The sequence below is a fragment of the Anas platyrhynchos genome, chromosome 2, assembly GCF_047663525.1.
Source record: "Anas platyrhynchos isolate ZD024472 breed Pekin duck chromosome 2, IASCAAS_PekinDuck_T2T, whole genome shotgun sequence".
NCBI classification, from domain to species: Eukaryota; Metazoa; Chordata; class Aves; order Anseriformes; family Anatidae; genus Anas; species Anas platyrhynchos.
Window position 1 is genome coordinate 137,308,389 of NC_092588.1, and position 13,249 is coordinate 137,321,637.

The 13,249-nt window shown below is 35.3% G+C and overlaps 1 protein-coding gene across 1 annotated transcript in view; it reads right to left on the reverse strand.

Annotated features, from left to right (window-relative positions):
* Nucleotides 1-13,249, reverse strand: part of RUNDC3B (RUN domain containing 3B) — a 51,423-nt gene that overhangs the window by 8,659 nt on the left and 29,515 nt on the right. The window contains exon 8 of the mRNA XM_027450725.3: nucleotides 11,476-11,633. Coding sequence (XP_027306526.1) covers nucleotides 11,476-11,633 — 158 coding nt within the window. The remainder of the gene's footprint in view (nucleotides 1-11,475; nucleotides 11,634-13,249) is intronic.

Consider the following 13,249-nt stretch of genomic DNA (forward strand, 5'->3'; position numbering starts at 1 on the left):
CCCTAAGCAGTTTTTATCACAACAAATATTTTTATGAAATACCTTCATATTGTGTTTAAAGTTCTGAAAAACATTTTAAAAAATGGCAGGCAGAGAGAAGACATTTCTAATTTTTTGGAAGCAATTACTGAGCTGCTATTTTTGTACTGAAAGATGGTAAGTAAAAAACCTAGTCCTTCATCCAATAAACTTGCTTTCATCCAGTGAGTAACAGGAACAGCCGGAATATTAACATCAGGTTTGTGCAGCTGCTCACAGAACCATCTCCACATGCATTTGACTTGCAGTGCTTAAATTGTGTATTTAAGGAGTAAGGAAAAGTGAGAGCAGTAAAATCTTATTATAGACCTCAATATAATCAAAGTTGAGGAAATCAGCAAGCAAGTATTCTGGAGAGTACCTTACAAAGACAGAGCAAGTGAACACTAGTGGAGAAGGATGGTTATTTCATGACTTACATTTTTGAGATGATTTATTAAGGACAAGCAGAATACCATTATGTACAGTACATGCACAATAACAAAATGCAATAAACAAATTACTGATCTACAGTCTGTTGCCCTTTCAGTTGTTCTGGTACAATCGTTCAGGAGCTATTCCAAAAAAGGATCACAAAAACAATTTTTTTTTTTCTTTTAAAGTAACCTTTAAAATTTAATTCATGAGCTAATACCATAGTTGTACTTGCACTAGCATTGCTTTTGGCAGCTCAGCTCCCTCTCAGAAAGATACAAAATTGTTCCTCTGAATTAACACATCTAAAACTTCTGTAACTTAAAATGTGACCTGATTCATTTTGTTCATTTATAGGGGAGAGTTGGGAACAGGATACAGTCCACACACAGGGTTCCTGTGTACAAAATGCAAATGATATAAAAAGATGATTATCTTTACTTACTTATTATCCTGTAATGATATTTACCTCTGGGAATTTAAAAATAAATTAAAAAAAATAATAATAATCTCAAGTTCAAATAAAGCTAATACAGAAAAGCCTCATCTTGACAACTATTTCTCTGGTCTCACTTCAGCTAGATACTGTTTCTAATTAGCCCTGGGTTTATGTCATTGGAAGACATTGTCTCTCAAGACGCATTTACATAGATTTTGTTGTTTAATAAAAAAAGTTAGTTCCATTTCCAGTTATACCTACGAAAAACCAGTAATTTCTTACCTGCAAGTTTAATTTCTCCAAATCCAGAAAATGCCAGTCCAGTTGGCAATTTGCCCTCCTACCAGCAGATGGAGACAGGAAATAAACCAAACAGACTAATTCCCTAAGAAAGGGAATTATATCAGATGAATGCTCCAGTTCAAGAACTACCTGAGTAGTGAAAAGTAAAAGTGAAAATAAAAGCTTAAAAATAAAAATAAAAACATTTGAATAAGAAAGAACAAGCTTTAAAACCATTATTTAGGACAGGAAATATGGAATGCAAACTCAAATTGATAGCATACATGGATATAACTGAAATCTGCAAGAGCAACTCTAAAACAAAAGGGAACTCTCAAACTGTCAGTAGTTTAGCAAGACAGTGAGGTGTCTGGACTGGTTTATCATTGGACTTTGAGAAATTAGATCAGCAGGTATGAAAATGAGTTACTTACCAGTGGATTTTGATGCTGTAACATATCACCTCTCTCAGGTGTGTGCCCTGTGCACAGGCACAGTATTCCCCAAATTTGATGCCAGAGCTCCCAGCAGACTTTCTAATGGCAGCCGCTGCAGTGAAAAAAAAGCAGGCATGTCCTACCACACCAGTTTTCTTACTGTTTCTGACTGGCCAACAGATCTTCGTGTTAACAGCAATGATACTGAGTTGTGCCACAGAAGAGATTCCCTTGATGCTTCTTCAGCAACCTTTTTAGTCCTCCTTTCATATCCCCTAGAGGTCTTGAAACATCCTCCAGCAACAAAATTACTGTCATCAATTTTATACAGTTTTTCATCTCCTTGACCTTTACAGCTGCAGCTTGACTCTTGATTTCTAATCTAATTACAATGGAGATTTTATTTCAGAATACAGACATCATCCAGAATGGATAGAAACACACTACAGTACAATTTGCATGTGCTCATTAACATACTACAGCAGTGCAGGATGGACATCTCCTCTCCTTGGACAAATAACCAAGCCCAATTCCTCTGGAGGAGGATAACGGGCAAATTCCAACCAACTTTCCTGGATATCAAGTCCTGACTGAAGGCAAAAAAAAAAAAATACAGAAAATAAAACAAATGAACCTGACTAGCAATCAAATCATTAAAAAAAAAAAAAAAAAAGAGAGAGAGAGAGAGAGCTTTTAATTCTGTTCTTCAACTTTTTTTCTGGCAGATGAACTGAAAGAACTCCTAGAAAAAACAGGGGGGGGTTGTTTTGTTTTAGACAGATTATCAAATTTGCCTTTAGTAAATAATCCCTCAAATGGAGTTTGTTATTCAATGGATAGTAAGGATTTTTCCACAGCAGCTACATAAAGACAAACTATCTGTCCATAGCTGAATCCCTTCTAAAAGGACATTTCTAAAGGAGTAGCAGGCAGGGGGAAAAAACAAACAAAACAAAACCAACCAAAACTAAAATCAGAACAGATCTGGAAAACTGCACCAGAACAGTAGTCTTGTCAATAATCTGTTGCTATTTTAACATGTTTCCTTTGCATTCAGTAGAAGCAGAAAATCAACTGTAAAACAGTTACATCCAACATAAGATAGATCTCTATAGAAAACTACTTGGCAAAACTAGCATATAAACTCCACTAGAATGTCATGGGTCTAACTTTAAAAAAAAAAAAAAACAGTAAGTATGGATTTTGACTCTTACTTCACTTAATGTGAAGGACAGAAAACCATGTTGGTTTGGAAAAAAAAAAGAAAAGGAAAAAACAATGTAGCTTCAGAGTCTAAGGCAATTACAGAATGAGAAGAATGCAAGATAAAAATCTGATCCAAGGAGAATGGGAAGCAAAGCAAAACAAAATGTAAAAGCTCTGAACACAGGACATTTAAAATGAAGAAATGTGAAGGAAAGAAAAAGGAAGCAAATAAAAATATTTTCCAGGCGTTATCTGGTTCATAATTTGGATATCAAAATAAGGAAAAAAGTATGTTAAGTGGCTGCATAACTAAACCTTAAGGACAAACAGAATAAAGTCCAAACTAAATCTCAGCCACTTGCCACCCAAAAAGAAAGGCAGCTAGTAAAAGCCTCTTGGTCAACAAATCAGTTAACAAAATACATTGTACTTACTTGATTATGACTTCAAGCATTTTTTTTTTAATTTATTTTAAGCCTTTCAAGAAATCACTTCTCATGTTTTAGTTTAACAAAACACTAAAAAATTCCTGACACAAAGCCTTATAACTAAATATCAAAGAATGAAAAATATATTGCTTCCTAATTATTTTTTTTAAATATCATCCTTTAAAAGAAAAAAATATATTTCTGTGACTGCATGTGTATGCACACTGGTTAAGTCTGTTTTCATCTAGTCAAACTATTTTGATTTTATAAAAACTTTAAATCTTGTTCTGAAAGTATACAATGTATTTTCCTATTTCTTTTTACTGGAATAAACATAACTTATATTGATTTAATCAGATAAAAAACAGCCAAAATAAATTCTAATCTAAGGTAATTTAAATATTTTCTTCTGTCTAAACAATATTAAAATAGATTGACACTATATATCAATGACAAAGTATCACTGATATCTCACATCTTTCATCTCTGAAAATAAAATACCTACCATACTAACCTAGCACTATTCTACGCACACAAAAACTGTATCTATTTTTATTATTCGACATTTAAAGTCTGTCTTAATTGGGTGTTAAACTTCGTGTGGTTTGTGTTTTATACATTAGAAGAATATATAAAAAAAAATTTGTTCAACTCTTCTTGTTTACCAGTTTTTCCTATAAGTATCAAGGAGCAAACCTCTAGTAAATGAATACAAGAGCAAAGAAATGAAGCAAGAAAAATTTGGGATCTCAGAAGCAAATAGCAATTCAAGTCTATTTATCTAAATGGGTAGAGCAGATGAAGATCAAATTCAGTCTCCATTTTTGTATTCAACGAGTTGCTGATTACATATTACAACTGTCTTACCTTATTTTTAGTTGATATCTATCCACTCTGTTCACAGTGCAAGCATCAAATTTCAAAAATCCTTTTATGAAATCAAAGTCTCAGGTTCACCTATTCTATACATGAGATAATTCTGGAGTTAAATTTGGAATGGAATTGAAATGAATAAATTTATACTTCTTGTGCAGGTTCTTTAGCATTGCAATGCCAAAGAAAATATTCTTTTTCTGCCACAGTTCAGGTAACATTAACTGAGGATGGAAATCCATAATCCATACAATATGTTTCCCTACTGGGAATATGGATCATTAGCCTTGAAGTCCTCAAAGGGTCAATATTTTTCATTCCTAATTGGGAAGGCCTTACTTTAAATTCTCCATTGGATAAACATTCTGGAATTTGAAAAGCGCACAGTGCTAATGTTCTGCTAACTTAAAGGTTTCTTGCTGTGCCACTTTAGTTACTATGCCTTTATCCATGGAAGCATAGCTATGGAAGAAAAGAGAAAGGATGCCACTATAAAGACAGATTTTAATATTCCATATTAGCAATACAAAGGTGTTTTGTTTTTTTTTTAAATATAGAATGGCTTTTTTTTTTTATTAAAAAGCCATTAGAATGGAAATAAGTATGCAAAATTGTCCAATGAAAGCCCTCAAATGAAAGATTCTCAAATCTACTAAGAAAAATAAGGAAAAAAAAAATAGAGGGAAGAGAGAAAAGACTCCTAACAACACAGTATTTTCCACCTTAGAATCAGCCAGCATTTTGCTGCAGATACATGACCACTGCTTGTCCCTGATGATACCAGTAACATAAAAGCCTTTTTTAAAAGACTTTTATATATATTTTAAAATAAACCTTTTCAAGCCACTACTTAAAACTTCAGAATCAGACTTAAAATATGAGAATTTAAAAAGAAATCTCTCAACTGTATCTTGCGTACTAAGTCCTCTTCTTCAGGCTGCTATCAATCCGGAAACTTTGGGTTTCCTGCAGCATAACAAACCCCCCAGGCCCTCCAGGTTCTAAGAATACTGTGTCTTCCCTCAGGTCCAAGTCTTGGCTGCAATTTTGTTTAATTCTGCGTGTTTCTTTACTCCATTGCTCTGTATTGCAGGAAATCTATGTACTGCACCCAGCTGTAGACCTTTTCCTCGTTACACTTTCAAGCAAAAAGAACACTGCCATGTCTTGGCAGATCTGCCTCACTGGAAACAGGACTTCTCTTGCTGCCTATCCACGCCTTTGTGAAACACAGAAGGCACGTATACAATAATGCAGCAAACTTCAAAGGAAAGAATTCCTCAGAAACAAAATCAAAACCACTGTGTACACTAAACAGTTATGCCATCTGTCAGAATATGCAATATTTTTCTAAGATATGTTTCAAAAGTTAAAAAAAAAAAAAAAGTACTGATTGAGAAAACAAGGGGCTGAGAACAGACCAGACTGCGATAATGAAGTTTTAAAACTGATGCTGCAAACCTACGGGAGACAGGACAGCATGATAAATAACTGTGTGCCTAACGTGAACTCTGGTTTGACAGTGAGGATCCATTAAGACTTTAAAAGGAAAGATGAATTAACACTCAATTTTGATGTTCAAGTAAAGAAATTCACCAAATAGATCAAACAATAAATTTTAATATTCTAGTTCTAACAAACTGGATTTACTATACTTATGAAGTTGAGCCAATATTATATATATATATATATATATTTTTTTTTAAAAAAAAAAAAGCTTTACAAGAGGACTATCTGAAAACAAAGGTTAGATAGCTAAAGAAATGCCCCAATTTTCCCGTTTCTCTAGATGATGTAGCTTTTGAGGGAGGATTACAAAAGCAGGCAACCTACATTTACAGTTTTACTCATGAGGGAACACAAACTGCAGGTTAGGTTTTCAAACCTTTTGCTCAGACTCTTCAGTTTCTACCTCCTTGGATGAGCTTCTCTCTGCTTTGTCCTTGACAGAAAGGTTATAGCCTACAACCTTGTGCCCCCAGGTGTGCCCTTCCCCTGCCTGCTCCTGGGCCAAGTATTTGTGGCAGCACTCTGAAGGCACTCAAGTAGCTTCAAACCAAACCTTACGAATGGAAAAAAAGCACCAATACTACTGTCATAAGCAAGTTTCTGACTAACTGGGGCATGAACGGTCTTTGGAAGTGAATCATTTCTGCTGCAAAGAATACATCTTCCTCTAATCTGCAGTTAATCTAACTCCAAAATAGATCTGTTAGGACACAGTGCATTTCAAACAAAGAGAAGCTCATTTTGCCAGTCATGAATTTACTTCAACAGGCATGAATTTACTCTGGCATGCTGCTCTCAGAACGATTATGACTGTGCTCAGGTGCTGCTGAGAATGAGCTAATGTATTTTTCTGAAAGGCTGGGAGGATATCTTAGCCTGAGCTCGATGCAGTGCTGAAAAATATATGTGAACACAGTGTACTCCAGCAGTCAATACCTGGAAGACAGCGAAGCGTAAGCAGCAGGCTGTGCACTGCTCAGAAGTGGAAACACGCACAGACCATTTGCTCTAATTTCAGTGTCACTGTTGCAAGCAGTCTCTCAGGGTTGCAACTAAACTGCCATTTACAGCCTCTACAAAGACATTGATGTTATCCAGATAGGAACTGCATCGCTGAGTCTATCAGACAGGTATATTAAAATCTTAAGAACGCAGTACAAGCATTATCTGGGCCTTCAGAAAAACTGAGCATTTCCAAAGTAACAGCCAGACAAATTAAATAAATCTAACTTCAAGATCTGCTAAATCATACAAGAAGTTCTTAATTATACAGACATGCTTAATACAATGTGATACATGAGCAACCCTACAATTTAATTTGAGTCTTATTTGTGCCATAACCAAAGACAGAACTCCAATCACAGAGGAGTTTCCTTGAGTTTCCTTCCCTGCACGTACCCCTCCACAAAGCACCAGAACAAAACAGTGATGTGGGGAGAAACAGCAGGAGGAGATAAACAGAGAGCTATAAAACAATAAAGCAACTGACAAAGCTAAGAAATATATTTTCAATATATGGGATAAATTATATATATATATATATATTTTTTTTTTTCATTTATGTATGTACGTATTTTGCACCCATGGGGACAAAGAGGTCATACCATCTTATACCAGGCATACTGGCCTAAAAACCTGAAAAATACATTAGAAGAAAATCAGTATTGGTAAAAATTACACAAATCACTTTCATTATTACAACGAAATCACAGCAGAAAAAGATATATGTTTTGAAGCATTTAACGTTGAGTTTTACCTTTGTTTACAATGCTTTCCTTTTTCCTTAGCATTTAAATTATTTTTTTTTCTGGTAAAGTGATTAGCTTTCATAACATCAGTGAGTCACTATCCAGGAGATGAGTCACTATTCAGGAAATTGATGGAATCCCTCTTGTAATCATGTATCAATATTTAACATATAAATATCAATTTCAGATGCAGAATCTCAACTTAAAACCTTAAATTTGCAAAAGATCAGCAGAGAAATTTTGACTTAGGTACAGCTAAGTGTGTAAGCTAAAAGAAAGACCAAGAATCACCCAAGGGGAAAAAGAAAAAGCCTGGTAAGCTGAGATGAAGAGTTATAATGCAAGAGTGTTATGGGCCATTTCATATTTTCCCCAGTCACTCCTCTGATGGGATAGATGATCAAAAAAAGTTTGGAGACTACTCCTCCAAGATGCATCCAATGCTTCTCTGCAGGATCTTAGAAGAAGGAGAAATGGCTGCCCTTGTCATTTTGAATACCCCAGGATCCAGTTCCTTGATGATTTGATCTCTCTTTCCCATTGTGTTTTGACCATTGTGAAAATCAAACTATTTTCTTCAGTTAAAAACTCCAAGGATCATAGGCTTCTCTTGGCTGGGAGCTGTTAATTTTAAGCAATTCCTTTAAGAACTTCTCCACCCCCCCTGTAAGGAAGACTGTTTTTGTAGACTAGTAGAGCCAAAAGCACTGGTCTCTGACACGGAGCTGCTGTAAGCCCCAGGTGCAGCCAGACTTGGGTTGTTTCAAATTGATGTAACCAGCCACCACATACATAGAGTGCACTGTTTACTGGGCCGTAAAATGAACAGTGAGAGGACCAGGCCCAACAGTAGGATGTAGCAGTATAGATTAGTAGTTATATATGATAGTGCCCAACAGCTTGGGCACTAAGATGCAAGTTGGGTCACAAGTACAACTTCTGTAAGCTCTACTGAATCCCAAACCAAATGCTCCAATTACTATTTATACATGACTGCAAGTATCTTCAAAACCACATCTGTCCTTTGCTTTGGAAACCTTTAGAAGTAACAGAACCATAATATTAATGCCCTCACTTCAACAGTGACAGCAAACATTTCTCAAGGAAGCAGATGAAAGCCAGAATATGCCTCCATTGCCCTTACTACAACTGACAATCACCAGGCAATCACTTCATTTGCGGATACTGAGCGTGGTAAAAGAGCAAGAACTGTTCTTCTTGATCAGCTGTGCATTTGTCTAAATATGTCTGACTGATAATCAGGTGGTCTATTGCAGTTTCATGGTCTAACCTGGATTGACATCAGTTTGCCGAAGTGAGACATCCAACCCTTAGATGGCTGGGCATATTATTAAGAAATCCAATTAAGTTGAGATACATTATTATTTTTCTCTCCTGTGAATAACTAATTTGACAAATTTTCAGCCTCACTATTAAAAAAAAAAAAATAAAAAAATATTAATTAAAAATCAGTATTCGTGAGATTCATGAAATAGCTTTTAACTAGATTAAAAACTGTTTATTGTAGTTTGGATCCTCAAGCTTGAGAGCCAAAGTTAAGAATACTGAAACTGTAGATCATGAAGTTTTTCATAGCAGCTCTAAGACAAAAATGACGAGTTGTTCCCATTTCCGTATACATTCTGTGCTTTATAACAAATTGCATTATTAAATATGAATATGGAAAAGGTTCTATGTGGGTAATCTAGTTTATAACCTAAGGTCTTGTTGACTGCTAGTGTTATCTCATTTCCAAGTCAGCAACAATAACAATCTGTACTTCCAAGAAAGTCAAACCTCCATTCCCCTCTACTTTTTATTTTTGGAAGCAGACCTAAACAGACTCAGATTCTGCCCAAATCCATTAATTCATTGAGAAAATAGGTAAAATATTTTGACTTGAATGCCTTTGAAATACAATTTTGGAAACATCAACAAACAAACAAAATTTGAAGCAGTAGAACCTTTTACCTTAGCAACAACAGCCAGTGGAAGAGAACAGCAACGTTAAAAACAAAATATAGAATGTTTATTTATAATAGTTTCCATTACACAGAAAACGATCCTAAATCGGATCTCAAAGTATTTGTACAAACATTAATGTGATATGCCTCAGACAGAATTACAATCCCAAACTTTCTCTTAGCTGCCGGTAAAAAAAAAAAAAAAAAAAAAAAAAAATCCAGAAAGATTATAGAATACATTCACAAATGCAAAATGCTAAAAATGGCACAAGAGCAAAACAGTAGGTATGGAATTCCATGAACACTGTTTTAAAACAGCTGGACCATAAAAAGCAATTGGCCAATACTCATGCCTCATTACAGACACATTAGTGACAGAACATTCAGCTGCCAGGTCAGCACTTCATCCTTGGTCAGGGAAAGCAAACGAACAAAAAACCACCCACAAGTAAAAAAGAACAATTAAAAGATGCTAATTACGTTTGCTGTTCACCGTTAAAAAGCTGTTAGAAGTATTCCTTCCCTTCCCTATCCCACACTACGAATTACGGGCTCCTAACACACTTCAAGAAGAGTTTATCAGGCAGTCCCTGCTCATACCTCTCTCTCCAGTTATCTAGCATAGTCCAGGATCCTGACTGCAGGGTCTCACAAACAGCTATACAAGAACACACTGTCAAGATACAACAGAATTTTTCCACAATTTAAGCCTTTACATTAAGAAAGCCAACAAATAAAATTAAACCCCAAAGATTTGAGATCTTTGCAACAGTCAAATTTCATACAGCTCAATGGACAGCAGGTCTGAATGCTCCAAGTTTCCAAATATCAGGATTTAAATGAACTCACTTTCCACTCCCAATAACATTTTCCCTACTTCACCCTTACCCCAAAATACTAAGGCAGGCCAAAAAGTATATAAAGAGTCATTAGCTATATCAGTAAGTTCATTAAAGAACTCTGGAACAAGTGTCTCTCAAAAGTGTACATACAATCAGGAAGAACAAAGTACTACTCAGGGGATTTTTTTTTTCCCCTTTGTTTTTGGAATTGTGACATAAATATAATGCAAATGCTGTATTCCTGGGGATTTTCACAGAACCATTTCAAGCACTGGCAAAAAATGACTTCCCACAAGATGGAGTCAAGATGGGGAACTTTGTTTACAAGCCAGAAGCATGTTTTGCAGCATAGAACAGACCCTTCTGTGAGACCCAAGGCAAAGGGAACCTGCATATCCTAAAGCGTCTTTATATTCTCCTCATTCTGCATTATGTCAAAGGGCACATCTCACTTCCATTTTACTTCAGGGCTCAGACATAAAAATTGCCACAAATCTAAGATAAACTTATTTATCTTGTGTTTGTTATGTACAGAACGGAATATAGTTACTGCAGTTGTATACTGTTGTGGCAATTTATCACCTCACAGTGAGTTGTCCATCTAAGTGGATCTGTAAACAATGCCAGAGTGCCTCTGAAAAATGATGGTACCGTCTTACACAACAGACAGAGCTATGAGGATAAATTACCTAAGGACATAAGACACTCAAATATTTACCATATTAAAAGTCAATTACGATATTAAAAGATTTAAGCCTTTTCCTGTTGTTTTAGCCTTTCACGTTAATTAAAGATTAAGGTAAGTAGAAAACTTTCATCAAATTGAATATTTTTAGGGTTATAGGATGAACTCCTACTGTGTCTAAGACCCACACAGATAAAATAGAACCTGTACAAAGAAAGAAAATAAATAGTTTTGTCCTCTCTTGCTTCCCTACGTTTTTAAAAAGTTTTTTTTTTTTTTTTAAGAGTAATATTAAATCTGAAAGTAATAAAATATGAAGAAGATTTTAGAGAAAAATGTCAAAAATTTAAGGAAGCTTACTCTAAACAACTTCAGATTTGCAGAAAAAAGCTTAGAATTACTCTGTCTTACACTGCTGCATTATTTTCAGGGGAAGGATTTCTGAATAAAAGATTTGTCAAGAAAAAAAAAACAAAAGCTACAACAAACCAATTTCTATAAAGAGTTTGACTCATTTCCGCAGGACCAGAAGTTCTTCATATTGTATATTTAAATAAATTAAATAAAGTAATACCGCTTTAACAATGTCTCTCCATCATACTAACTTACAACTGGTCTTGCAGTTCCACAATGATATATTCCAGCTGTTCCTTCTCCATTTTATGGGCTAGATCCATATCTTCAATTCTTTGTAAGAGCAGTTTATTTTGTGAGACAGATTCGGATAGCTGGTTTTCTCTGAGCCGTACCAGTTCTTCAAGGTAACCCTGGAAATAAAAGTATTAGAAAGACTTAACAACCAGAAGTTTTCTTTTCTTTAAGTACGTTCAGGTTTTCTGGTTTAAAATGTATGCAATTCTATTTTATTTATTCTTTTTTAAACTGACTACTAAAATGACTTAAGACTAGTAAGGTGTTTCCTAATAGGTACTGAGAAAATCCTGTATTTACCTATATTCCAGACTTGGACTAGAAAAACGGATGAAACTACAATAGAGGAATGCCACTCGTATGAAACATTAGTTCAGTTTTCAGAAACATAAAACAATCACTAGCACAAGAAAAAGATCAGGACTCAACAACTTAACAGATGCAAGATGTTAGATACTGTGTAAGAAAGACGAGAAGAACGTATGAAAAGGATCCAGTATTATTATCAAAAAAACAGTTTCTGTGAAAACCTCTTTCTTAGAACAGAAAGGTACGACATTACATATTAAAATGACAGAGAAGAAAGTTATTGATGTGAAGGTTTGTCTACAGGAAAGTATAAGGTAGGAAAACTGATAAAGACCACCTCTAGAAACATTGGACGCGTATAACTGGAACATGCATGTGCATTATATCAGTTTCCCAGCTGATACTATAAAAGATATGGGGCAGTACTAATCATACTCCAACTAATTCATCATTTACAAAAATCCACAATGCAAGTATTTAACAGCAGCTGTGATAGCAGGATTGTCACTAAGAGTGTAACTTACCTGCTTACAATACTACGAAGCTATTTCATTTTCTTTACAATCACAGTCTGAGAACTTCAGATACGAGTAACTTCTTACTGGCCCTTCTTAGCCACAGCTGGATACAATTAGTCTATAGTCCATAACATTTTGCACATTCCTTGAAGCTTGCAGGAAAACATATGCTTTCACAGGTGTGAATATGAAGAAACAAAGTAGTTTTCAAAAGGACTTGGAACAGGTGTCCTGTTATATTAAGTACACAGGTATCGTGTTTGCTGGCCAGGAAAGCACTAGTAATATAGTAATTATCACCATGAAGAGGATAAAGGTGTTGGAGCACCTCTTGTATGAGAGGAGGCAGAAAGAGCCAAGACTGCTCAGGGAGGCAATCCCACCACTGTGTATCAATATTTAATGGGAGGGTGTAAAGAGGACAACATCAGACTTCTCAGCACTATCTGATGAAGAGAAGACAAACTGAAAAACGTGAAACTTCATTTAAACAGAAAAAAAAAAAAAAAAAAAAAAAAAAGTTTAAATGAACACTGAAATAGTTGCCTAGCCAGGCTTGGGACTTTCTGTCATTGAGACTCAGACTACTTCATAGCCTGACTGAACAAGACCCCAAGCACTCTGCTCATTTACCTTTCTTAGAGCAGCTGGACTAGGCAATCTCCTGAGGTGCCTTCTGACCACAGCATCCAACTACTCTGTGATTCTTACATTACGTATAAATATAGAGTGGATAGAACCGCATGGGATAGGAAGTTATTTTGGTTTCACTGCAAGTTCCAAGGAATCATGAGAGCGTTTTAGAGTGCCTAATTCTGTCCCATCAAGCATTACTGTTATTGTGACTTTTTAGCTACTCCCCAGAGCTCTAAGTAGTGCTTTGAAAGTACTTAATGATATGTTAG